This window comes from Osmerus eperlanus, chromosome 1, assembly GCF_963692335.1.
Source record: "Osmerus eperlanus chromosome 1, fOsmEpe2.1, whole genome shotgun sequence".
Lineage (NCBI taxonomy): Eukaryota > Metazoa > Chordata > Actinopteri > Osmeriformes > Osmeridae > Osmerus > Osmerus eperlanus.
Window position 1 is genome coordinate 19698269 of NC_085018.1, and position 26077 is coordinate 19724345.

Below are 26077 nucleotides of genomic sequence, written 5' to 3' on the forward strand. Positions count from 1 at the left end.
GAGAGAGAGAGAGAGAGAGAGAGAGAGAGAAGGGGAGAGAGAGAGAGAGAGAGGGGGGGGATGGAGAGAGAGAGGGATGGAGGGTGACAAAGAGAGAGAGAGAGAAAGAGGAGGAGAAGGACAGAAAGAGAAGGAGAGGGAGGAAACCAATTCTGCTAAGTGCAAGGTCTCCAGCTGCTCCCTCACCTCTCTCTCTCTCTCTCTGTGTGTGTGTGTGTGTACATAAGTGCCCATGTGAGAGTGTGGCCACTTGTTTATGAACCTAGCCTTCCATCACACCCTCCTCTCCCAGTAATTGTCAATGGAGATGCTCAAAACCAGGCCTGTGTGGAGAGAGGAGCGAGGAGGACAGCATGGCGTCCGACAGCGCCCATAAAACACTGTCTGCTCCACGTCTAGCAGGGCTGCTCACCTGGGCCAGAGACATCCACCTCCCCAGGGTGTGCTCAGGCACCAACACACCCTCCATCTCATTCATGTATTCATCTATTCATTAGCTGAGTCAAGCAGCCTCTCCTCCCCAGCCTCTCCTCCCCAGCCTCTCCTCCCCAGCCTCTCCTCCCCAGCCTCTCCTCCCCAGCCTCTCCTCACCAGCCCTGCTGTGGACACAGCCCTGTCTCACCAACACCGCCTCCCCAGAGCACCATGAGAGCGAGTTGAGAGGGAGGAGGGAGAATGACAAGGGGGAGGGGGAGGATTAAGAGAGGGAGATAGGGATGGAGGGGTGGAAGAGGAAGACTGCAATTAAAGGCCTGCCCCATAAGAGCCATTAAACAGGAGAAACGGAGGCGTCAGCTGAAACGGCAGCTTGACACACACACACCCACACCCACACACACACGCTATGGCTACTTAGACACACACAGACACACACACACACACACACATGCTATAGCTATATAGACTGACACACATACACCCAAACTTAGGTGTGAAAAGTGTGATTGTGAAGGTCGATTCTCAGGAAGTCTGTCCCCACGGAAAACCATGATGGAATGCTCTGAGCAAACCATGCGACACACTGACCCGCCAGGAATACAGTGTGTGTGTGTGTGTGTGTGTAGAACAGTGGCACAGACAGGGACAGGTGTCTTGGTCCTCCCCTGGGATCTACTCCAGAAACCAGACAGAGCGTGTCTCTGTGAATCTGATTGGACAGTTCAACACACACAGGCATACCACTTCAAACACACACACTTTGCATGCTCAGATTCAGCTCTCATACGTACAGTACAAACACACACAGTATACCCACCAGCATACACACAAACACCCACACACACAAACATTACCAAGATGATCTCATATTTTACAGGGGGAAATTAGGTGTCCTATCATGTCCTACCCTGTCCTATCCTGTCCTATCCTGTCTTATCATGTCCTATCCTGTCTTATCCTGTCCTATCCTGTCCTACCCTGTCCTATCATGTCCTATCCTGTCTTATCATGTCCTATCCTGTCTTATCCTGTCCTATCCTGTCCTACCCTGTCCTATCATGTCCTATCCTGTCCTATCATGTCCTATCCTGTCTTATCATGTCCTATCCTGTCCTATCATGTCCTATCCTGTCTTATCATGTTCCTATCCTGTCCTATCATGTCCTACCCTGTCTTATCATGTCCTGCCCTCCTGCCCTGTCCTGTCCTCCTGGCCTGCCCTGTCCTCCTGTCCTGCCCTGCCTTGTCCTCCCTGTCCTCCTGCCCTGCCCTGCCCTGCCCTGCCCTGCCCTGCCCTGTCCTCCTGTCCTGTCTGCCCTGCCCTGCCCTGCCCTGCCTCCTGCCCTGCCCTGCCCTGCCCTGTCCTGCCCTCCTGTCCTGTCCTCCTGTCCTGCCCTGTCCTGTCCTCCTGCCCTGCCCTCCTGCCCTCCCCTGCCCTGTCCTCCTGCCCTGCCCTGCCCTACTGTCCTGCCCTCCTGTCCTGCCCTGCCCTGTTCCATTCTGGTCTGTTTTGTTTCGTTCTGTTGGGTCTGGGTCTGTCTACCATCATCCATGTTGACAGAAGTGTGAGAGATGTGTTGAAGGAATAACAGAGCAGGGAGGTTGAGTGGGAAGATGGATGGAGCTGGAGCAGCAGTTAGGGAAATACTACCACTCACTCACGCATCACTGAGACTGTCTCGCTCCAAGACTTGGGGACAATGTCACACACACACACACAGACACACGCTTACAAACATACTCCTGTGGGACAGAGAAGGGGGGGTCAGCAACACTGACACAGACTCAGCTAGGGGGGGGTTCCCAGAGGGCCATCTCACAGAAGGGCCTGGCCGCAGGCACGAAGTGACGTGCGTGTGTGTGTGTGTGTGTGTGTGTGTGTGTGTGTGTGTGTGGACTTGAAGAAACAAATGAGGAAGAAATACTGACAGGCAGCTACTAGTGAAGACCATGCCATGTCTGTGTCTTCCAGGAACTGCAACTAGAACTGTCAGGTCAATTTACAGTCCATCCAGAGACATCCAGCGGCTATGTTCTCCACTCAACACCTACAGAGCTGTATTCTCTACTAAACCCTTGCAGTACAGGGTTCTTTACCCGATGTCTGTCTAAGACTGACAGAATAAGAACAACATGCTTCAGAATACCAACACTACCTAATACAGCTGGTTAGAGCTGTTTCCATGCCAACTGTTGCAAAGCCCCTTATCTGAATTCTTCAGACAGACACACAGACAGCCAAACGCCCCTCCCCCAACACACAGACAAACAACACACACCTACAGACTGAAGACAGACAGGCCGACAGACCAACACACAGACAGAACCAAGACAGACAGACAGAGACAGACAGACAGACAGACAGGCCGACAGACCAACACACAGACAGAACCAAGAGAGACAGACAGACAGTGCTGGTCTGCTATTGGAGGACAAGGTATGACCTTCAGGAGGACCAGGAGGAAGCAGCCCATCAGGAGAAGACCCATCTGTCACATCCATCTCTGTCAACCTGGCACTCAGAGAGCATTTGGACGCACACGCACACACTGAAACACACACATCCATGCCTGGTCACATCCCCTCCGTGTCTGTGAGGAGATGCTGTCTCTGGTGGGTTTCCTGTGACTGACTGCTTCATAAAGAGAAGAGAGAGAAACTCTCCTCTCCATCCCTCACTGTCTCTGACTATTTATTTATTTTCTCTCTCTATCACTATGTAACTCCATATGGCTGTCATCTGTCAATCTCCAGCTTGAGTCTAGACCCCAGACGTCTAGACACAAACAGCGTTGCAAACTCAAACTGAGAATTAACCCTAACAACACTCACACAGACATATTACTAACCGAATAAACTTTTGCGGAACTCAATCTTCAGTCTTTTTTCTTTTCACCTGGTTCACTGCTCCTTTACTCCTGCTTCCTTTTTCCTCTCTCTCTCTCTCTCTCTCTCTCTCTCTCTCTCTCCTCTCTCTCTCTTCTCTCTCTCTCTCTCTCTTCTCTCTCTCTCTCTCTCTCTCTCTCTCTCTCTCTCTCTCTCTCTCTCTCTCTCTCTCTGTAGGGGCCTAATACATCAAAGATACCAACAGGTGTTGACGTCTAACACAATGTGAGGACCCCGCTGAGCAAGGGCGTCTTGAATAATGCCTGACAGACAGTCTCTTTAAAAAAACTGCCATAAAGTTCTCAGTGAGTCGCACACATACACACAAACACGCACACAGACTGAATCCCGATAGCTTATTTGGACATGCCTTTATTGTATCACTAACAGGTGATGGTATCTCACCACATCACATCCTATTCTACAGTACACAGTCAAATAGATTCAATCAAAACAAGGACCAAAATGAACATGGAAAATCTGTCATGAAGCTCCAATGCTCCTCCTCCATGTCTCGCACATATCCTGCAGGTTTTAATACCAGAACAAAAGCCCTGAGCGTCTCTCATTGACCTATTACTAGGCCTATCATCTAAATCTACTTTGATTCTTGCTGTTACGAGTCTTCTGAAAACAGATTTAGCTTTAGAGAAGAGACAAAAGCGGAGAGACAGACAGACAGAGAGAGAGACATAGAGAGAGAGATAGAGAGACATATACATAGAGAGAAGAGACATAGAGAGACATAGAGAGAGAGATAGAGAGACATATACATAGAGAGAGAGACATAGAGAGACATAGAGAGAGGGTCTGGGGGTAGGAAAGCTTTGATACCTCCACAGGAACCATGTTAACCATTAGCGTGTGTGACTGATTCAACCCTCTCTGGTCTGGCTCTACTGCTGGTATTGTTTTTGTTATTGGAATTATTTCTGTTTCATGCTAATGAGTGTGTTTGTGTGTGTATCTGCACGTGTATGTGTGTGTGTGCATGTGTTTTCCTTCTTGCCAGCATAAACACTTGTTGTTTACAACAAGACATAAATTGGCATCCTGTCAGTCAGCTTCTCTCTATCTCTTCTGACTCTCCATCTGCCCCCATCTCAAGCTCTCTCTCTCTCTCCCCCTCTCTCTCTCTCTCTCTCTCTCTCTCTCTCTCTCTCTCTCTCTCTCTCTCTCTCTCTCTCTCTCTCTCTCTGTCTCTCTCTTGTTTCTCCCCTTCTCTAGCTAACTCTGTATTGTATCTGCCTCTCTTTACCTCTCTCTTTCTCCCTCTTTCTCGCTAGCTCTTTTCCTCTCCTTCACTTTCTCCTTTCTCCTTTCTCTCTCTCTCTCCCTCTCTCCGTCTCTATGCTGGTGAGCTTTCCTCCCTGGTTCAGCCCTATCTCATTACCATATTCTAATTACATTCGTTAAGGGGAGGTTTTGGGAGTTTAATGAATACATTTGAAAGAGGGGTCTCTGTGGTGATCCTCAGGTTTGCCTCCTATCCAACCGAATAATAGATGTGTGTGTGTGTGGCACATTTCATCAGCATCTATTACAGCGTGATTTCGTTGTTGAAGTTCCCACCAGAAGCAAAGTGAGTCATCTGTCAATGTTCATGTTGAACAATTCAGCTTCTCTTTGCAAATCCATTCAGAATAATTTTTGTCACAAGCAATAAAGATTTCATGTTATTTGTCATTTTTCAGGATAGGAGATGTTTGAAAGATTTGGGCATACATATTTGACTTAAACATGAAAGAGACCCAGGGAGGAACTTAGACAGCTCTTATTTCAAATATGAGTCTGAAAATTGTCCACAACTTTAATTTCGCCTCATCTACAGGCTCCTGATAGGAATTTTCCATCCTATGACTGTGAGAGGAACAGCTGCTCCGTTGACTAGAAACATTGGTCAACCAGGACACTGCCAAAAGCATTGTCATTAACTATGGTTGTTTTAGTGAGAGACTTTACTCTGTAAAAGCCTCCAGTCCTGCATACAGTCAGGAACCTAGACCATGTATACACCAACCATCTCTAGGAAGGAGTTCCGTTTTATTCATAGACTCGCGTTGGGTGAACTGCAAGTGAGACATGCAAGTTTAACGCACGTTAGGATAGACATGGCTCTGTCCAACACTGCTGTGAACCGCTCAGTTCTACCTTGGTTCTTTCTACTGGTCCATGTCAATAAGCAGAGCAGGGCAGAGACAGAGACAGAGGCCTGCTGTGAGAGGAGACCTGGTGGAAGAGGAGAGATGACTGGCTAGAGGGGAAATAGATTGGTGCATTGCAACTAAGGTAGTTTTTAGACTAATGACTCACAGATACTTGGGGCTAATGCAAATGCAAATACACAAAACACACACGCACATGCATGCACACACACGCACACACACACATGCCCACAGACACGCTTTATCCGCCCCCTCTTTTAATCCCCCGAGAATCAGTGAGATTTGATTAGGGTGACTTTTACAGACACACACTCCACATGAGAGCAGACATTCCATTCATCAGAGAAAGAGACACAGAGAGAGTGAGAGACACAGAGAGAGAGACAGAGAGACAGAGAGAAAGAGAGAGTAACAGAGAGAGAGAAAGAGTTTGTGTACAATAGCACAGCAGCTCTAGGGAACAAACGATTCTCAGGAATCCTCTCTAAGCTGAAGACCACGACACACCCAAATACAAGACAAGGCAACAGAACAGTTAGTTCAAATGTAAAGAGAATGTGGCCCATGGTTCGGGAGCACAGCAGGGCCTTCTCCACACAGGAGGGGGCTCCACCTGCTTCTGCGTGGGGACTGGCTCTGCTCAGACAGCTAGACTGCTGCTTGTCCACCACCTGAATGGAAGGCCAGCCAGGAGTGAGATCGCTGTCAACAAGACCCAGACAGAGGGAGCCCCGCACACACATCCCCTCGCTTCAATACTTAACATCTTTGAAACCCTTGTTTAAAATAGGTTTGTGTCAAATTACACACTGCAAGACAAATGGTGCTTCTGTGAGGATGGTGAGAAAATAGAATGTATGGTATGTGGGTGTTGCCATGGTTGTGACAGAGGAGGGGGGGCTGGGTAGCCCAGTGGCCTGGTTTCCACACATCGCCCCAGACCCTTAATGGCAACATGAATTACAGTACCTCTACTGGTAGAGTCTCCGCTGAGATGTTATTGGACTGGACAGCTATCAGATCTCCTGGACCCTTCTACTAGGCTAGTAGCCTCTGTTACAAAATCAGGGTTCAAATACTATTTGAAATCTATTCAATCATGACCTGGATCAGTGTCAGGTGGGGGGGGGGAGGCAGGGGGTTCTGTATTTTATATCTTCCCATTTGTTTTATTCTGCCAGATAAGCACAGATTAAAATACGAGGGAGAGAGAGAGAGAGAGAGAGATACAGAGAGAGAGAGAGAGAGAGAGAGAGAGGGGGGGGGGGGGACAGAAAGCTCAGCTGAAAAGCCTAGAGGACTAATTAGTGATTATGACTTGGCTCTCTCCAAACATGAAATATTTCTCAAACCCAAAGACAGAGGAATGATTAAAAATAAAAGAATATGAATCACACACATAGAACTGTGAAACTCCCCTCTGGTGGTGTGTGTGTTTGTGTGCGTGTTAGTATGTGTGTGTTAGTATGTGAGTGTGTTTCTTGGCTTGTCTGGCCCTCATTAAACCATACTTTACTTTACGTAAATGGCAATGGCACAAGGCTCAATGTCAACGAGAGAGGTTACAGCCACAGGCAGGCCCGGGGATAACACACACACACATTCCAAACACCAACACAGATATACACAACCACAATCAAACAAACAGTACACTTATTTGAAATGCATTTCAGTGAGTTTCAATTGCCTGCTTTTGCCTTTGTTCAGATGGAACTGAAATAGAAAATATCAGCAACTCCCACCCTGCAACAATGTCAGATGGACTAATCACAGTGAAGAAAGGCATCTTTGAACTCTAACTGCGCTTGCTCTCCCTAACACTGACTTTAAGAAAAAATCTGATACCAGTGTACCAGTGACCACTAACATTAGAGAGTCTGCCAGCATGTTCCCTGCTGCCTCTCATTGGAACAACTAATGTTACATGTAAGCAAGTGGGCGAGAAAACCGGAGAAAAAGAGAACGAGAAAAAGAGGGAGGGTGGGAAGGAGGGAGCGGGACAAAGGGAAAGAGAAAGGCTGAAAGAGAGGAGGGAGGAGAGGGAACAGTAATGACACACACTGCTCTGACTCAATCAGCAAAGTCAATTAGCGCTAATTAAAAGAGTCACCACAGCAAGCGCTCGTTAGAAGGAGAAACAGCAGCACTTTCACCTATCCATACACACACACACACAACAGAGGGAACCCATGTGTGCGCGCGTGCGTGCGTCTGGGCGCGCGCGTGCGTGTATACGTGGGGATGTGTGTGTGGAGTTTAGGCTAAATAAAGGACGTGGAGGCTGATAGATGACATGCCCAGTTAGATCCCTGAGGCCAGCTCCAGATGAAGGCGTTGCTGTCACGTCGGTTTGGCAGAGCAGTGACAGAGGAGCAGGCCACAGCCCATCACATCAGTCAGCCAGGAGACACGCTGCGTGTTCTCCCACCATCATGGACTGCACTGGACCACACGTGTGTCCCATGTAAAAGACACATGATTACCATGCATCTGGAGATACACGATGTCCTCAATCTGTTACTATGGGAACCTTCTGCCTTCAACTCCGCATCTAATGGACTTCACAGTTGCACAGATAGGGGCGTGTGTGTGTGTGTGTGAGTGTGTGTGTGTAGTTTGTTGACCATGCTTGTGTGTCCTTTTGATCAGGCGCTGGTTCACACAATCATGTAAATATCACACAGCGCCTCAGCTAGTCATGCGTGTGTGAAATATCAAACAGACGGCAGCTTCTGGACAGACGCCATCGTTTTCCAAGTTAATCTTTAACGTTTCTGCACAAATGATATAACATTACAATTGCTGTACCCTGAACCTGGGTATATGTCAGAGTTAGTTTAGTCATTGTGCGAGAGCTATTGTATAGCCCATTACTATGGGCACCTCATACACCCCCAATCTATTATTGAACAAAAGCCTCACACCTCTGTTCAGCCCTACGGGAAGAAATCCATCCCTCCATCCCCGAATAATTTCACACATCAGTGGATACACAACAGAGGGAGAGAAGGATTGAAGGGAGGGAACAAGACAAGGGAGGAGGAGGAGTGGAAGGAGAGAGGGAGGAGAGAGGGAGGAGGGAAGGAGAGAGCAGGGGGTTCCAGCTCAGCGCTCAGCAGAGGCTAAGGTGCTGAGGGGAACCAACCATGACAAAACAGAGGTCAGAAGATCATATGCACTGCCCCCCCCTCCACACACACGCACACACGCACAGGTGAGAATGAGGATATAGGATATCAGATTGAGACTGAGAGGGATTAAGTCTGTGCTAATCAGAGTCATCCTAATCCTGACACACCACAGTAATCTCACACACATACACACACACCCACCCAAACAACTTAATCCAGCTGCTGAACATTTAGCATGCTGTGACGCCCAGACTTTCCAGAGCAGCGAGAGACTCTGACACACGCACCCCCTGTTACTTTCGCTTTCACACACACAAACAGAAACACAAAAACAAACACACACATTCAGCCGTGATAGAAATCACTGGGTGCGTGTGAGAGACAGCCTGTCGATAAATCATTGCCATGCTGTATTACCACCATTTAGAGCCATGCTGACTTATGAAACAACACACACACACCCTGTTAAAACAGACTTCCCATTAAAAGACAGAGGAGAAGCAGACACAATGGAGTATTTAAGTATGCAGGAAACTTCATGCCTCGGTGGATGAGGAGCTTTGAAGGAATCCGCTCAGGGACACCCAACCTCTCCCTGAACTGAGACTGCACTCCATCATCCACCGGAGAGAGGGAGGAGAGTGGGAAGAGAGAGGGAGGAGAGGAAGGAAGGACAGGAGAGGACAGAGAGAAAGAGATAGTCAAAGAGAGAGAGAGGGGGAGAGAGAGGGAGAAAGAAAGAAGAGAGAGTCAGAGAGAGAGAAGGAGGAAGAAAGGAAGACAGGAAAAAACAAAGAAAGGTAGAGATGCAGAGATGTTGTGTCTGTCAACGAGCTCTCACTCCTGTGCTTTCAGCCCACAGACCCGAGATGGGAGAGATCACACATTACTTTTAACTCTGAACAACACACATACACGCACACACACGCACACGCTCCAAGTGAACACATTGTTCCATATACTGCATGCTTAACTCCCTATATGACCTTCGTTGAGATGGATTGTATGAAAAATGTAATGGCTGTCCTAAGGAAAAAACCATAAGACAAATCAGCTATACATTGCATAACAATATAGAGCTTGGTAATCAATAACCCACACAAACTCACATCTACACACTCAAGCCCACATACATAACACACAAACGTAAACATAATGCATCGCATACACACACACAGGCAAATACCCGCACAGCAAAATAACAACCAAAACCAAATATCATCTCAATGTATTCCACATAGGTCAGTGATCTTCCCAAAGACCAGAATACACTGAAATGACTAAAATGACTAAATGACTAAATGTAAATACAATTCTTGGACAAAAAGAAAAATCATTGTACAAAAGTCCAGTTCCACATCAAGTACTAGCTGGATCCTGGATCCTAGCCCCTAGATCCCTAGGGTTTTCTAATTCTCTGGGGAGAGGGGTGGGAGGGGGGTAGGAGGGCCTCTCACCTCATTGGTGTTCCAGCGGTGGCGCTCCTTGGGCAGGGAGGAACATTTGGGTAAACACTCCAGCAGCTTCTTGGGAAGGTAGATCTTCAGCTGGCCAGGCTCACCTGGGGGAGAGACGGGAGGGAGAGGTGGAGAGGACAGCGTGAGGCGGGTCTGGGGCCGTCCATTGCGTGCCTCTTCCTTTCATGCGAAAGTGATGAGGATTGTGAGACAAAAAGAGCTCTGGAGCAGAACACGCTGTACTGTACAGCACTCATTAAGGAGTTGAGCAGTGGGGACTGGTGGCTTGAGTTTCCTGAAGCTCAGAGGGACACACTACTGTGCTGCTTTGGTCTAAATGTTCCCACACTTACTAATCCTGGGTGAGCTCACGCAAGCACAGAGCTGGCGTATTGGGACAAGGAGAGGGAGAAACCAATGAGCGTGTGTGTCTGTGTGCGTGTCTGTGTGCCTGTCTGTGTGTGTGTGTTGTGTTCATGCGCGTGGTTCAGAATAGAAGGCAAGAGAGAGCACTCTGAGGTTATTGATAAGCATTTGAGGGCGTCCACTCATGCCTCTCTGGGGGAGATGGGATTTATGCTGTACCTGCTGAAAGGAGCGAAGGGGGAGAGGGAAAAGGGAGAGATGAAAGAAGGGATAGGCAGATAGTTGGAGGACCACGGGTCTACAAAGGAAGATACGGTGAAGGTGGAAGAGGGAGTGAGATACAAGGCTCCAGAAGACCAGGATGGGAGTGATTGTGTGTGTGTGTTGGCGAGTGTGAGCGTGCGTGTTACTTGAAGTGTTTTCAGGCACGTAGTCTCACCCTAATCAATTCTGCATGTATTAATAGAAGGCCTGAGAAGACAGAATTTCAAACAGCTGAATGGTGCAGCTTAGTTAAACAGCTGAATGGTGCAGCTTAGTTAAAGCCTAATTTCTTATTTAGCAGCACTCCAGAGCCTCTGCTATGAATGCCAATGCCAAGTGTTTTAAACCAACAGACCCTAACCCCCCTGCCCCCTCTCTCCTACCAGCACCAGCACCCATTCCCCCTCACCCCAGCCCCCACACCCAGCCTCCACACCCAGCCCCCACACCCAGCCCCCACATCCAGCCCCCACACCCAGCCCCCACACCCAGCCTCCACACCCAGCCTCCACACCCAGCCCCCACACCCAGCCTCCACACCCAGCCCCCACACCCAGCCTCCACACCCAGCCTCCACACCCAGCCCCCACACCCAGCCTCCACACCCAGCCTCCACACCCAGCCCCCACACCCAGCCCCCACACCCAGCCTCCACACCCAGCCTCCACACCCAGCCCCCACACCCAGCCCCCACACCCAGCCTCCACACCCAGCCCCCACACCCAGCCTCCACACCCAGCCTCCACACCCAGCCCCCACACCCAGCCTCCACACCCAGCCTCCACACCCAGCCCCCACACCCAGCCTCCACACCCAGCCCCCACACCCAGCCTCCACACCCAGCCCCCACACCCAGCTCCCACACCCAGCCCCCACACCTAGCCTCCACGCCCAGCCCCCACACCCAGCCCCTACACCCAGCCCCCACACCCAGCCCCCACACCCAGCCTCCACACCCAGCCCCCACACCCAGCCCCCACACCCCGGTTCCCGCCCTGGCCTGATCCCACCAGCGTCCCCAATGTCCAACTGCTGATCTGAGGAATTCTCATCAGGCCTTGCCTTTGAAATACACCACATCAACCACTTCAAACAAGCCTGTCACACATAGATGTGCGAGCATATACACTTTCCCAGACAAAGATACACACACAGTTATACACACCCGCACACACACAGTCGTTCAAATGCTTCATGATAAGGGGGCATGTCTCAGCTTTTAAACAGGCAGTGTAGGGCTTAAACTAGCGACCTTGACAAAAGCTGGGACTCCCTATTCAGCCGATTCAACTGTTATCATACAAGTCACCCAATGAAATTGCAAAACATTGAATGTGTTGTTCCTCAAATAATTTATGTAGATGCTTTCAGGCACATCACCTCTAAGCAAAAACTCAAACTTAATTTTTTATAGATCGATGTGGAAAATTAGTTTCAGTATCAAACTACTTCAAATTAGGTTTAAAAAATCACAGTGAAGTCAGGCCTCCAAAAGTTGATTAATATTTTACCTCATGAAACTGTCATCTCCATATTTAACGCAGAAACAACCCAATACCCTGGTGAGATGACTGTCAGTTAATTATAAAACTCTCTTCAATAAAGAGAGAGAAATGCTCCAAATGCAACTCTTAACTCTCCCAATACTGATATTAGAGAGTGTCTGGGGAAATTTCCCATTTTCCCCCTTTTCCGAATAAAATTAATGTGACAGAAAGAAAGGCTCATTGCACAGCAGCTAGATAGAGATGAGATGGGAGGAAAGAAGAGAGATGGAGGGGAGGGGGGAAAGTGAGAGACAGGAGAGAGAGAGAGAGAGGGAGGGAGGGAGGGAAGAATGCGGGTGAACTGAATACTAAGGGGAGAAAGAGAGGGAGAGCAATGGAAGCAGTAACTAGAGAGAGATAGAGAAAGAGAGAGAGAGACAGAGAGACAGAGAGAGGGATGGAGAGGGAGATGGAGAGAGGAAGAGAAGGATGGGTGTGCATACTAATTCATCATTCTGCTGATAAACTTTTCCTCCAGTAATCCTCAGCTGGGACGTGAGAACAGAGAGGATCCTGGGATATGGTCTAGCCCCCATCTTTTATGAGGCGCAAGGCCTCCTTCTCTCTCCTCCACTATAAAAAAGAAGGGCAGGTGTGAGGCTCCTTTTTAAACCTTTTATTCTAGTTTTCAGTTCTTCCCTTGACATCTACTCCTGGTAACACCAAGCACCATATCTGTTCAGTGTTTAATACTTGTACATTTTGTCTCATATCTTGTATCACTTGCATTATTGCACTGCTCTCTCGCTTTCTATCTCTCTGTTACACATACAACACACACAAACACACACGCCATATTGGCACAAATCAATAACCAATCAAAGCACTCATTGCCTTTATAGCTCCTCTAATACTACAGCTTCGGCCCCATAAACACACACACACACACACACACCACAAGCACAGTGATACACATTTTCCCATCACAATGATGACCCCCCCCCCTCCCCACCAGCTGATCCCAGCTCCCCCAGTATAACCAGCTAGCGCTGGCGCTTGAGCAGGATTATGGATAGATACTGTGATGTGCGGTGATTAGGTATGACAATGAGCTTCTGCTCGCTAAAATAAGCCCTCTGCATTGTGTGTGTGTGCGTGTGTGCTCACTGATGCTGTATTGGCATGCATGAATAAACATGATCTGTAACAGAGCTGAATGGGAATGAGGTCTCAGAGAGAGAGAGAGAGAGAGAGAGAGAGAGAGAGAGAGAGAGAGAGAGAGAGAGAGAGAGAGAGAGAGAGAGAGAGAGAGAGAGAGAGAGAGAGAGAGAGAGAGAGAGGGGGAGAGAGAGGGGGGGTGGAGAGAGAAAGTGAGAATGTGTGTGTGTGAGAGAGAGAGTGTGTGTGATATCTGTAACAGAGCTGATGAGAATGAGGGCTCAGCTCCTGGTTTGTTTAGCCAGGAGGCTTTTATTCTCGCTCTCAGTGTCACCTCATCCTACAGATCAACACACACACACACACACACACAGCAGGTTTGTGTGAGTGTGTGTGAGATTCGCTTACTGTTAGCATCTGTGTCGTCACTCTTGGGAGGTGTGTGTCCTGTGTAACCCACTGCAATTCTGATCATCCGTTCAGGATTCCTTATCCTCTTCAGTCCTACAAGGAGAGAGAGGGAGGTGTGTATGTGTCGGAGGGGAGGAAGAGGAGGTGGAGGGGGGTATATAGTTAGTCAACATACAATCCAAACACATGTTTTCTGTGTTGATCATTGATTGGCTGGTCTTGGCTGCCTGCCTCTGAGACTGGTACTCGGCTTCAGTCTTCAATCCCATCAGTTCCCCTGTTTCCCTGACCACTGTTGCTATGATACAGCCAAACCAGTGCAGCAGAGGTGGTCTCCCTGGCTGGTTATGGTTGATGTTGTCATGAGCACTCAGTAAAATCAGGCTGCCCCTCTTTACAGCCCCAGACCCCAGGGACAGGCAGGGGGATGGCTGGGCCGGACTGTGGATCTAAACCATCCATCATGGCTTCAATACAGGGAGACTGAAGTGAAGCTATGCATCATCTGTGTGATGCATGAGAGGGAACAGATCTGAGACTGGAAACAGAGTAGAGAAGCTGCTTTTTCAAATCCATACAAACATACCATGTCTTCCATCATCCCCAACACTTAAGCGATGATGCCGCATGTGTGCGGAGCAAGGTGGATATGTGCAGTCTGACTGCCAGTGTGTTAATGTGTCTGTGTATGTAGGTGTGTTAATGTGTATGTGTATGTAGGTGTGTTAATGTGTCTGTGTATGTAGGTGTGTTAATGTGTCTGTGTATGTAGGTGTGTTAATGTGTATGTGTATGTAGGTGTGTTAATGTGTATGTGTATGTAGGTGTGTTAATGTGTCTGTGTATGTAGGTGTTGGAAGCAAAGGGGTGTGGTAGTCATTGCGTGAGACAACACGCCTATAGGCTCTCTCTCTCTCTGATCACTAGCTAGTTTCTCCACGCAACGGGACTCTCAACCCACGGCCTTCACACTGCCTGTGGCTATATCATCTCTCCTTCTGAGTGTGTGTTGTGTGTGTTGTGTGTGTGTGTTTGTGTTGTGTGGCGCTGTGTTTCTCTGCATGGTTGTAGGTCTTGTTTTGGGAAATAGGCTGTGTGCCCTTGTGCTGTGTGTGTGTGTGTATGCGTGCGTGTGTATGCGTGCGTGTGTATGCGTGCGTGTTTATGCGTGCGTGTGTATGCGTGCGTGCGTGTGTATGTTTGATTGTGTCATTCTGTCCTTTCCTGTCTTACCTGCCATGATTAAAAGACAGCATCTGCGAATACTAGCTGTTCCAGACGCACACATTCACTGGTAAGCTTAACTGCTCCTTGGGGACAACTCAACATCACTCTCTAGTGGCTGAGTGGTTAGAGGTTTCAGCTCTAATATCTGCAGCCAGAATATGGTACTATGAACATTTCTTACAATATATAAAGCATTTGCTTTTCAGAAACACGTACATGACATCAAAAACATAGTAATACAACTTCAGGTTCAGGGTCATAGGAAACGACATGGTTCAGGCTCATAAATACAATACAAAGGTGTTCTCTTAGGAATTTAATAACATGTTTCTAGGACTAAATGACACACACACAGGCCTACAGACAGGCACTAGTTATCTGGTTATCTATCCCAGGAGATTCACTGATACATAGTTCAAGGTTGGATAGTTGCAGACTGACCCAAACATTACAAAGATGAGAGAGATAGGCTGCCCGTCAAGCTATGATTACAGGACCACTAAATAACTCACAGCCAGCATTATAAAAACACAACATCACGTTGTTGACCGCGCAATTAGTCTAGTGGTTGCGTGCGTGTCGAGGAATCCCACTTCGCATCTTAACGGGCGATTTCGTGCTTAACACCGTTTATTTTCCCCTGGTGTGTGTGTGTATGTGTGAGTGTATCTGTGTGTATGTGTGAGTGTATGTGTGTGTGTGTGTGGGCGCGCGCGTGCATGTGTGCGTGTATGTAACGACAGAGAGCTGAGAAAGCATCTGAATTCCTCCAGCGTGAACCACTCACATCCCATCCCCTCACAACCCATCCTTTCAGACTCCAAGCCTCTAACGCTTAAGAGCGTAAACCCGCTACTCTGGGGAAATACTGACACGGAAAGGAAGGATGAAAACATAATTGTCACGCATACCCACAAGATAACTCTGCTTCCGTTATTTCAGCTTTCGATAACCGTTCTACTGCTAGCTGAAGTCGCTGGTTCTCATCATCAGCGTCCGTGTTTTCAGGACGGGATAGGCACAGGAGCAGAAAGGGAAAGCCCCCGCGTCTCTATCAACCTCCATCCCTTCATCTCCGCGTCTGAACCTTAAGTACCGTGTCTCTTTTCGAGGTCAACAAACACATATATTATCGTTATTTCTCTCTTACCTTCCGGCTTGTTTTCCGGCAGCCATTTCCCCTCCGCGCGCCTCATCCCTCCTCCTCCTCCTCCTCCTCGCGACCTGGGGGGGACCACGCGCGTGCACAACGAGGACAGCTCAAGGAGGGGGGCGGGATGGAAGGGGGACGAGCCCGCTGTACGCAGTGACACTATTGGTCCAAGGTGTGATGACTGACAGCGGGGCTCCGTGATGCCTCATGAACTCGCGAAATCCATATCGCTTTGTATGCGTTCATCCCTGCCTTGTATCTATCCTAGCCCCCGCCCCCTCCGCCTCCGCCTCCCCCTCTCTCTCTCTCTCTCTCTCTCTCTCTCTCTCTCTCTCTCTCTCTCTCTCTCTCTCTCTCTCTCTCTCTCTCTCTCTCTCTCTCTGACAACCTACTGTACGTCACTGGACGATATCTGTATTCGAGGACACCTTGACAGTCTTCAGCAAGATGCTGGACACTGTTCTCGTGCTATCTGCTCAACAATAACAAGGTCATTCAAACTAAATTGCTAAATGAAACATGCAACCAAATTTAAAGTATTCGCAGCTCCTTACTATGTCATACTCGCTTTAATGAAAGCCGCCTGTGTGATATTGGCTGGAGTCGAGCCTCTCTAGCCTGCTAATGAAGGCTGTGTGCTTCAAAAAGCGCGTGGGCATGCTGTCGCTGTCACTCACTGATGGTGCTGAAGCTAGTGGTGCTGAAAGGACAGCTTCTCACGCGCCCCCAGGCTGGACGCGTGGCGCTAATGACTGAAAACGTACCATATCGATTTCACATCTGAGTTGAGACTCAGAATAAGTTTCTGACATTCTTACATCAACATAGCTCTTGTGGAGTTTGTTAAGGCTAATGGGATAAATACATGCTTCGGAAAAAATAAAATAAAAATAGAGCCTTTATCTCAAGGCAAGTAAGATGTGATACAGCAAGCTTGGTGTGATCAAGAGTTGAATTAGAAAGCATGACTTAGAATTGTGTAAGCGTTAATGAGGTGGCAGAAATCATATGATGCATCTGACGACTTTTAAAATACTATATCATATTAATTGTAGATAAAAGATCAGTGAATGACCAGTGTTCGTGGCACAAGTGATGTTAAGGAGGACGGTCCATTAGATTAGGGAAGGTTGGATATTGGCTGAAGTAACCATGAAAGATTAAGTGAAAGCTCTGTGAGGCAGGAGGAGAGAGGTGGCTAGTAATTGCAAGATGGTTTAAATGAGAGGGGTTGAGAATGGGTTGAGTGATGAAGCAGATAGAAGAGGAGATAAAGAGGACACCGGGGAGACTGGTCAAGCTGTAGGTCCAGAAAGACAGAGATCACTAAGACGAGAGCAGAGGAGTCTGTCACAAACTGGCTAGGGTCTGCCTGGCCACATGAAGGCGCCATTGCAATCACTCACAGACCAATGAGCTTCCAGAAAGCTTGCGGAGTGGGCGGGGTAGGAAGAGCGCAAACATGGCGACGTCCTTAGATGATGATCTAGAATTGGATAACGAAGATTATTATTCTCTCCTAAACGTCAGGAAAGAGGTATGATTATTTTTGAGATATTGTTTCTCACAATTTCATCCCAAAATGTTGTATTTTTTGTAGTAAGTGTTCGTGTTGATAAATCCCCCCGTTGCCAAGCCAGCCGGTCGGTCCAGTTACGTCCATAGGTTAAATAACCTCATATCATCCCAAGCATCTGCTTGCTTGGATGTCACCTGCAGCGTTCATAGATATATCAATGAACGATTAAAGTGTTTTGTAGCTAACTGGAATATCGATTAAACATGCATTGCCTGCAGCAGCAACCATAGCTTGCTAGCTACCGTTAGTATAATGTATTTATAACGGTGAGTGTCTCGGTAATGGACAGTTCTACGCCCTTAATTAAAATGTCTTGTAAAACAAGGGTTTATTATTGTGCATCCCCGGGTTTACTACCCCTCTATTCCATGGTATCACCCAGACTTAGAAATAATAACTAGCTTGACATTAGGACCGCATTTAATGATGTGAACAGTTCCTTCTAAGCATTAGACGTTTGGCTAAACTTAGACTGCATAATAATACTGCCCGTCGTTCTGCTTCTAGGCCACTCAGGAGGAACTGAAGGCTTCCTACAGGCGGCTGTGTATGCTCTATCACCCAGACAAGCACAGAGACCCCCAGCTCAAACAGCAGGCTGAGCAGCTATTTAACCAGGTGCACCAGGCTTATGAGGGTAAGCAGCAGACTGGACACACCCATCCTCACCCACACACACTGTACATAGACTGAGTTCACACTTTGTTGTAACATCTTTTTTTCTCTCTCTCTCTCTCTTTTTTTTCTCTCTCGCTCTTTCTCTCTCTCTCCCAGTATTGAGTGACCCTCAGTCCAGGGCCATCTATGATATCTTTGGAAAGAAAGGTCTTGAGGTGGAAGGATGGGAGGTATGTCCTTGGGTGTCTGGGTTTGTATGCAACTGTGCATGTGCAGGGATTGAAAGTTAATTGTAGAACGTACAATTCAAGATTTTCAAATAGAATCTATCGTGTGTGTTTGTATGTTATATGGTGTGTGTGTGTGTTGTCTGTGTAGGTGGTGGAGAGGAAGAGGACTCCAGCAGAGATCCGTGAGGAGTATGAAAGGCTGCAGAAGGAAAGAGAGGAAAGGAGGCTACAACAGAGAACCAACCCCAAGGTACACACACACACACACACACACACACTCAAATGTACTTGTTGTTACATAGATTGAACCTGGTCTAATACTGTACCAAAGATGACTCATTTCTTCTGTTTCCCCCTCTCAGGGCACCATCAGTGTTGGAGTAGACGCCACAGACCTGTTTGACCGTTATGACGAGGACTTTGAGGAGGCTCCAGGAGGAGGGTTCCCTCACATCGAGATAAACAAGATGCACATCTCCCAGTCTATAGAGGTACAGTACACAAGATGCACATCTCCCAGTCTATAGAGGTACAGTACACAAGATGCACATCTCCCAGTCTATAGAGGTACAGTACACAAGATGCACATCTCCCAGTCTATAGAGGTACAGTACACAAGATGCACATCTCCCAGTCTATAGAGGTACAGTACACAAGATGCACATCTCCCAGTCTATAGAGGTACAGTACACAAGATGCACATCTCCCAGTCTATAGAGGTACAGTACACAAGATGCACATCTCCCAGTCTATAGAGGTACAGTACACAAACACCAACTACGCAGACAGTCAAACTCTGACAGTTTCACTGTGGGTGTGTACTGTATGTCATGTGTGGGCTGTGTGTCTCCAGGCTCCGTTAACATCTCTGGACACAGCAGTGCTGTCTGGCTCTCTCTCCACACACAACGGCAACGGGGGAGGCAACATCAACATGACCGTACGCAGGGTCACGTCAGCCAAGGGCTGGGGAGAGGTAACACACACTAATGCAAAAAGACAATATGTAGTTGCAGATTGAATACAATGACACAGACATATTGTGGTCTCTGTGTGTGTGTGTGTGTGCAGGTGGAATTAGGTGCAGGAGACATACTAGGACCTCTGTTTGGGTTGAAGGTGTTCCGTAACTTGACTCCACGATGGTAAGATTTACTTGCAGTTTGCAGTTTACTAATGCAGTCTGTGTCCATAAATACACTAGTGGCTATGACAGGAAGTACAATTGTCACTGACAGGAAGCTGGATGTTCCCATTAGTTGTCCTCTATCATGTGACGTATGTATGATGTTCCCTCTATATGAATAAATACTCAGTTGTTCGCCTAGAGAAAGTTCTAGAAAGTTAACAGAATTTTCACTCATCGTCGTTTTCCTCAACAGTTGATGGACTCTACTTCCTGTTTACTCAGTCTTCCCTGCTTTTTCTTTCCCTCCATCTCTTCCTGATCCATGCCCCTCCCGCTCTCCGCGTGGCTAGTTTCCTGACGGCTCAGTGTGGGATGCAGTTCTCTCCGCGCGGCGTGCGTCCCAGCTGTTCTCTGATGACGGCCCGCCACCTGGACCAGAACACCATGGGATACCTGCAGTGGCGCTGGGGGCCCAACAGCGCCATGACCACTAGCCTGGTCCGAGACACCAAGACCAGCCACTTCACTCTGGCCCTGCAGGTACACACACACACACACACACTGACTTTTACAATCTCACACACCAACACATTTCTACACTAGAATGCCTGGATCGTAGAAAGAATAGCTGACCTGATCAGAACGATCTTTTTGCTACACTGTACCCAAATTGAATCTTCTCCTTTTTCCTCTCTCTCGCTTCTCTCTTCTGTCCTGCAGCTGGGCGTTCCTCACACTTACCTTATGATGAGTTATCAGTACAAGCTCCAGGATGAAGACCAGACCAAGATCAAGGGCTCTATCAAGTATGTTAGGCTGCAGAAAGACTGTATTGGAATATAGACGGAATGCAGGCGTTTTAAATATTACTTTATGTGTGGTTGTTTGTGTGTGTGTTTCAGGACAGGCTGGTTTGGTACAGTGGTGGAGTATGGAGCAGAGAGGAAGATCAGTCGCCACAGTGTCCTGGCTGCTACTGTCAGCATCGGAGTCCCACAAGGAGTCACTCTGAAGATCAGGTACTTTGTACCAACCCGTATTCTGTATGGTAGACCTATAGAGTCAAAACTAACCATGTTGTGTTTGTGTGTGTGTGTGTGTGTGTGTGTGTGTGTGTGTGTGGACAGGTTGGCCAGGGCCAGTCAGACCTACCTGTTCCCCGTCCACCTGACAGACCAGCTGCTGCCCAGTGCTGCGTTCTACGCCACAGTGGGGCCCCTGCTCCTATACATGGCTGTACACAGACTGGTCATCATCCCATACACATGCGCTCAGAAGCAGGAGTGAGTACACCAGCTGCCTGGGGAATGGACTAACCCTCTATCCTGGGACAGTCTGGGTCAGGATAGAGGGCTGAGATCCTGTCCCAGGAACAGACTGTGGCCCCCTGGAGTTAGAAATGAAGCTGTTGCCACATACAGAGCCACCATAGGATTCCCCGAGCTGACTGATGTGTGTGTGTGTGTGGGTGTGTGTGTGTGTGTCTTGCAGAGAGCTGGAGCTGCAGAGAAAGAGCTCTGCCACAGACATTGCCAAGAAAAAGCAGGAGGCAGAATCAGCTGTGAGTTGCACACAGATACACACACACACACTGGCCCATATACAAGCTTCCCACTTCATCTGGGCGTCCCTCTAGCCCTGACTTTCTCCTTTTCCTGCCCGTCAGGTTCTACTGATGCAGGAGTCTGTGAGGAGAGTCATCGAGGCTGAGGAGTCGAAGATGGGTGAGTGGTGATCTCACATACAGTAGGGCACACACACACATACACACACATGGGGGCTGAGGAAGACACACTCACCGCGTGTGTGTGTCTTCTCCCAGGTCTGATCATCCTCAATGCCTGGTACGGAAAGTTTGTGACGGACAACAGCCAGCGGCAAGAGAGAGCTCAGGTCATCGACGTCACTGTTCCTCTGCAGTGCCTGGTCAAGGACTCCAAACTCATCCTCACGGAGGCCTCCAAGGTGTGTGTGGGTGCGTCAGTCAGTCTAGCTGTACTTCTGTGCAGGCTGATAGAGGTGTGATGTTTGTGTTCTCTCCCTGCAGGCAGGCCTGCCAGGCTTCTATGATCCATGTGTAGGGGAGGAGAAGAGCCTCAAGCTGCTGTACCAGTTCAGAGGCGTCATGCACCAAGTCCTGTCTGCCGACATGGAGGCTCTACGAATACCCAAACAATGTCAGTACCCACCCTGTATGGACCCCCCCACCCAGCAGGGGGGGAGCTGGGTCTAGCTGGTGCTTGTATGTGCCTGCGCCTAACCCTCCTGTGTTCTCTGTGTTTCGCAGCTCACAGAATCGACTCAGAGTCGTAGGAGCTCTTCTTCTGTGGAGTCAACGGGGGACACGGACAAACATAGTCAAAAGAACAGAAGAAGAGAGGGAGAGAGAGAGACAGAGAGGAGTCAAGAGAAATGCTCCCCTTCCCCCTATTTTACCATGTCATTAATGAATCCATCTTCCTTTTGAGCTTCATCCCTCCTCCCCTTCCTTCCCTCTGTGAGCCAGCCTCCCCTCAGGTTACAGTGAACAGGACCACGCAGCCCTGGAGGTATGGTTCAAAGGTTAGACCCTAGAAATCTATAGACTACTGAAACGGCGCTGCTGAAGACTGGATTGCAGCCATAAAACATGTATTTTTATTAATACACTACAAAATAGAATGTTTATCTCCTAGTTACGTGATGAAAATAATTACTGACAAGAACAAAATTGGCAAAATTGGGTGTTGTTGAATTTGCCATTTGCGCAATCAACAATTTCTATTTGCATTAACAAATTACCTCTTGTCTTCTCCTAGAAAGGTGCAATATTCATCAACTGTACTGTACATATCAGTGAATTTTGCTACATTATATTACTAATGGTACAGTAACGTGATAGTGTAGACAACGTTACAATAACTCATGCTAGCGTTGTTAAACACACAGTAGAACTATGCATGAACTATGTTACTCAGAACTATTGAGACGATCCAGGATTGCCTGTCTGTTGGCATGGCTCAGTCAAGGCGTGAGGGACTCTTCATTTGTGTGTGTGTTATCTGTTCAAACTTCTCCTGCCTTGAAAGTGACTTGTCTGCTGCTTCCGTTGGATGCCAGTGTGTCTCTGCTCTGGCCTGTGGCTGCCAAGCACACTGACCTGAGGAGAGGCTGACTGGCTGCCAGACCAGCCTGTTGGTGCTGAGACTGATAGTGTTACTCCTGTGTGAGCATGGCACAGGCTAGTCTTATCCATGCAAACACTCTAGTGTTATTCATGGACACCTTGGGACCATGAAATGGTTTCTGAAATGTGTGCATACATTCATTTGTTGTGATATTATTACATTGGTATGTTTGAATTTTGTTTTGGTGATCTGATCTGTTGTTGTTGTGCCATTCCTCATCATGGTCATATGTATGAGTTTGATGTTATTTGTTTATTTTATAATCTATGAATTGACCTGCTGAATTGATCTGAAACATTGTACTCCATAATAACTCTTTTATTATATTAACTAGTGAGCCTGTGCTGGTCCTTACCAGACTCTCTCTCTTCACTCTCCCTCTTGTGGTAGGGGCAGTAAAGGGTTGTGTTGTGGCCTGTATGCACTTTCTGTTGACGTACAAACGGTTGTTAATGAATCAGAATTTATTGGTGATGAATCAGGAGTTGTTCCATTGACCTACACATTATTTTGTCTAGTGTCATTCTTACAAACCCATTAACCCCCCCCTGCACCCCCCCCTCCCCTTTCCTGTGTGATCCTATGGGACTCCACCATGGCTTCAGTCAACCCGAAGACCGATTTAGAGGCTGTCAGGTTTTAGCCACTTCTATTTTTATTGATCTCCTGAACTCTTTCCTCCTGATCTGATCGTAAGTGTTCTGACCCTGGCAGCCACTTAGTCCCCCCCCCGAGGCCAGCTGTAGCAATGCTCCTCACCGTCACATTCCTACCCACGACCAAAACACTACTGTATGGGTGTGTGAGGGGCTGGGTCACTCTCCTGTCCTGTGAAAAGAAACACAAAAATAAAGATGAGCCTGATAAATGAATCTGCCTGACTGGTCATACTTAACTAATTGATGCTAAGGGACTTGTTTAAATACAATAATTGTGGGGAAATTGTTGTAGTGGTCCAGTAAGTGCCAGTTAACGTGGGAAATCAAAAAACTTGAATTACTAAGAACTTGGTCGATCTGAGTGACTGATTGATTGGTAGGGACATGCAGAATGACAAACGCCAGTAGCAGAAACGGGATTAAAATCATCAATAACTCTTTATTTACAATAGTTTACAATACAGTTTCACAGAAACAACTTGCACCACAGCACACACCACTTCTTCAACGAGGGTATTGGACAAATCAGGATCAGAATGAACCAGCTATCCTCCATGAGATACCCACTCTTAAGGTCATTGCCAAATGCACCCTCAACTGTCTGAAGACCGAGTTCAGAGGAGCAGGAAATGTGGGCTGGTTAGGTTGGTTGGTTGATCCTGCTTTGCAAAATCCTCCCCTAGACATAGACCCAGTGGGTGTTTTTCTACCACCTGCAGCCCAGTCATACTGTGACCAGATCTATGGCTTTCATACCAACAGAAACAACAATATGTACACAAACAGTTTGGACATAAGGTCGAAGCATGAGAAACAAAAAAAAACAAAAAAAGTGTGGTCAAAATTGCAACAGGTTTATGAAACAATAGAAAGAAAGCCCTGAAACTGGAGGTGTTGTTTCTGAACCTGAAACTGGAGCAAAGTGCAGCATACTGATGTGTGGAGCAGACTGATGTGTGGAGCAGACTGATGTGTGGAGCAGACTGATGTGTGGAGCAGACTGATGTGTGGAGCAGACTGATGTGTGGAGCAGACTGATGTGTGGAGCAGACTGATGTGTGGAGCAGACTGATGTGTGGAGCAGACTGGGGCGGCCTGGCCCTGCACAGTCCCAACACTGGTCTTGTTGGATGGGTTCGTTGGTCCATGTCTTCGACACGGCTTGTCTGAGGACGGAGAAGCCGGCTAGATCTCACCCTAGCAGCAGGGATCAAACACTCCTGCACACTCAGCATCCACCAAACACACACACACACTTGCATGCATAGTACTCAACCAGACCTACGACCTACATCCTATATATGCTTTGATATAGTCAGCCATTTTAAACCCAGAAACAAACAATTGCACCAAAGATTAACAAATGTGTACAAGTGAAAGGCATTCCCTGGTGCATTAAATGCACCAAGTTAGATAATGGTGGTCAATGTGTTCTCATTGACTCATGATCAAACTAATACTGAGCTATGAGCCCATCTTGGTTTCACTTGAATGCGTCGGCGAACTTCAATGGCAACAGAAACGTGACTATGATTTTTCTTGCGTCATGGAGCCATGAATATTTGAAGACTCACTAACACAGGGGCGTATGTTGGAGAGGGCTTGAGGAGGAAGGGGACTGTCCTCACGAGAGCCTGGGATGCCAGACGTGGCTTATTCACAGACATGAATTAGTCTGGAACCTCTCTGCCCATTTTTCAATATCCAAGAGGCGTTATTAAGGGGTGCAGACCCCATTTGTATAGAATTTAAGAGCTACAACCAATCAGGGCAACAAAACGCCACCTTGGTTGTTTATGAAAATGCCTCAATGGTGCTCCTCTGTACAGTACCGTAATTAAACCCGCCCCATAGCAGATACACAGGTTTGTGATTGGCCTGGCACTTTTCATGCCGGAGGGAAATCTGTTTGAATGGGAGGATGGCCATCAGCTCACTGATGCTGAAAATAATAACTGAGTCATATACTTGCTGGCCCCAACTTAAATTATAGTTTTATAGGGTTACACATTGGCCTATCGTATAGCACCATTCTGAAGCACTGTTAATTGTGAAAAAATGATAATTCTACCCTCTTCTAAAAACATAAACATCATATTATCCCATACAGACCGACTGTTGTAGTCTTCAGACTGAAGACCAGGCTCGGACACAGACAGGCATACCTATTCTTGGGGAAGAGGGGTCACATACACGGAAAAGTGCTAAATGTCTCGTTTACGAGTCCCCCAGCATGCACCATGGTGGGTGGCAGTAGTCATGGCGTTCTCTCTGGCAGTTTGACATTTAAAATAATGCTCCAGTGTTCATAGGAGCCTTGTTGGGTGCGTTTCTGGCCAAGGTCCACCTTGCTGTTACACTAACTATGGACAGACAGCCATTCAGTGATTGCCTTACGCACAAAGTCTGGAGGGAAACACAAACTAACTGAACAGTTTTAAAATAGCACTCTGTTGTTTTAAGACAACACAGGAACGGTCCAGCCAGTGTTTGCAGGGTGCAAGGGTTAGGGGATCACCCTTGAGATTGGGGCTACCCTGGAGTCAGAGCTT

The 26077-nt window shown here is 47.7% G+C and overlaps 1 protein-coding gene and 1 pseudogene across 1 annotated transcript; one reads left to right on the forward strand and one right to left on the reverse strand.

Annotated features, from left to right (window-relative positions):
- Positions 1-16348, reverse strand: part of LOC134018080 (calmodulin-binding transcription activator 1-like) — a 37053-nt pseudogene extending 20705 nt beyond the window's left edge.
- A 1128-nt stretch (positions 16349-17476) lies between these two features.
- Positions 17477-23721, forward strand: dnajc11b (DnaJ (Hsp40) homolog, subfamily C, member 11b). Its single transcript, XM_062468595.1, has 16 exons — positions 17477-17680; positions 18230-18359; positions 18497-18570; positions 18719-18820; positions 18933-19061; positions 19424-19546; positions 19642-19715; positions 20050-20239; positions 20420-20505; positions 20602-20718; positions 20827-20982; positions 21191-21260; positions 21366-21423; positions 21522-21664; positions 21747-21876; positions 21987-23721. Exons 1-16 carry the CDS (start codon positions 17606-17608, stop codon positions 22010-22012), a joined length of 1683 nt encoding a protein of 560 aa, XP_062324579.1. The 5' UTR covers positions 17477-17605; the 3' UTR covers positions 22013-23721.
- The last annotated feature ends 2356 nt before the right edge of the window (positions 23722-26077 follow it).

Bases quoted from the DNA above. Each gene is read 5' to 3' on its own strand.
- dnajc11b (XM_062468595.1), top strand. From the start codon at position 17,606: ATGGCGACGTCCTTAGATGATGATCTAGAATTGGATAACGAAGATTAT. The intron at 18,821-18,932 runs GTACACACACAC...TCCCCCTCTCAG, and splicing joins AACAGAGAACCAACCCCAAG to GGCACCATCAGTGTTGGAGT. The intron at 20,983-21,190 runs GTGAGTACACCA...TGTGTCTTGCAG, and splicing joins ACATGCGCTCAGAAGCAGGA to AGAGCTGGAGCTGCAGAGAA.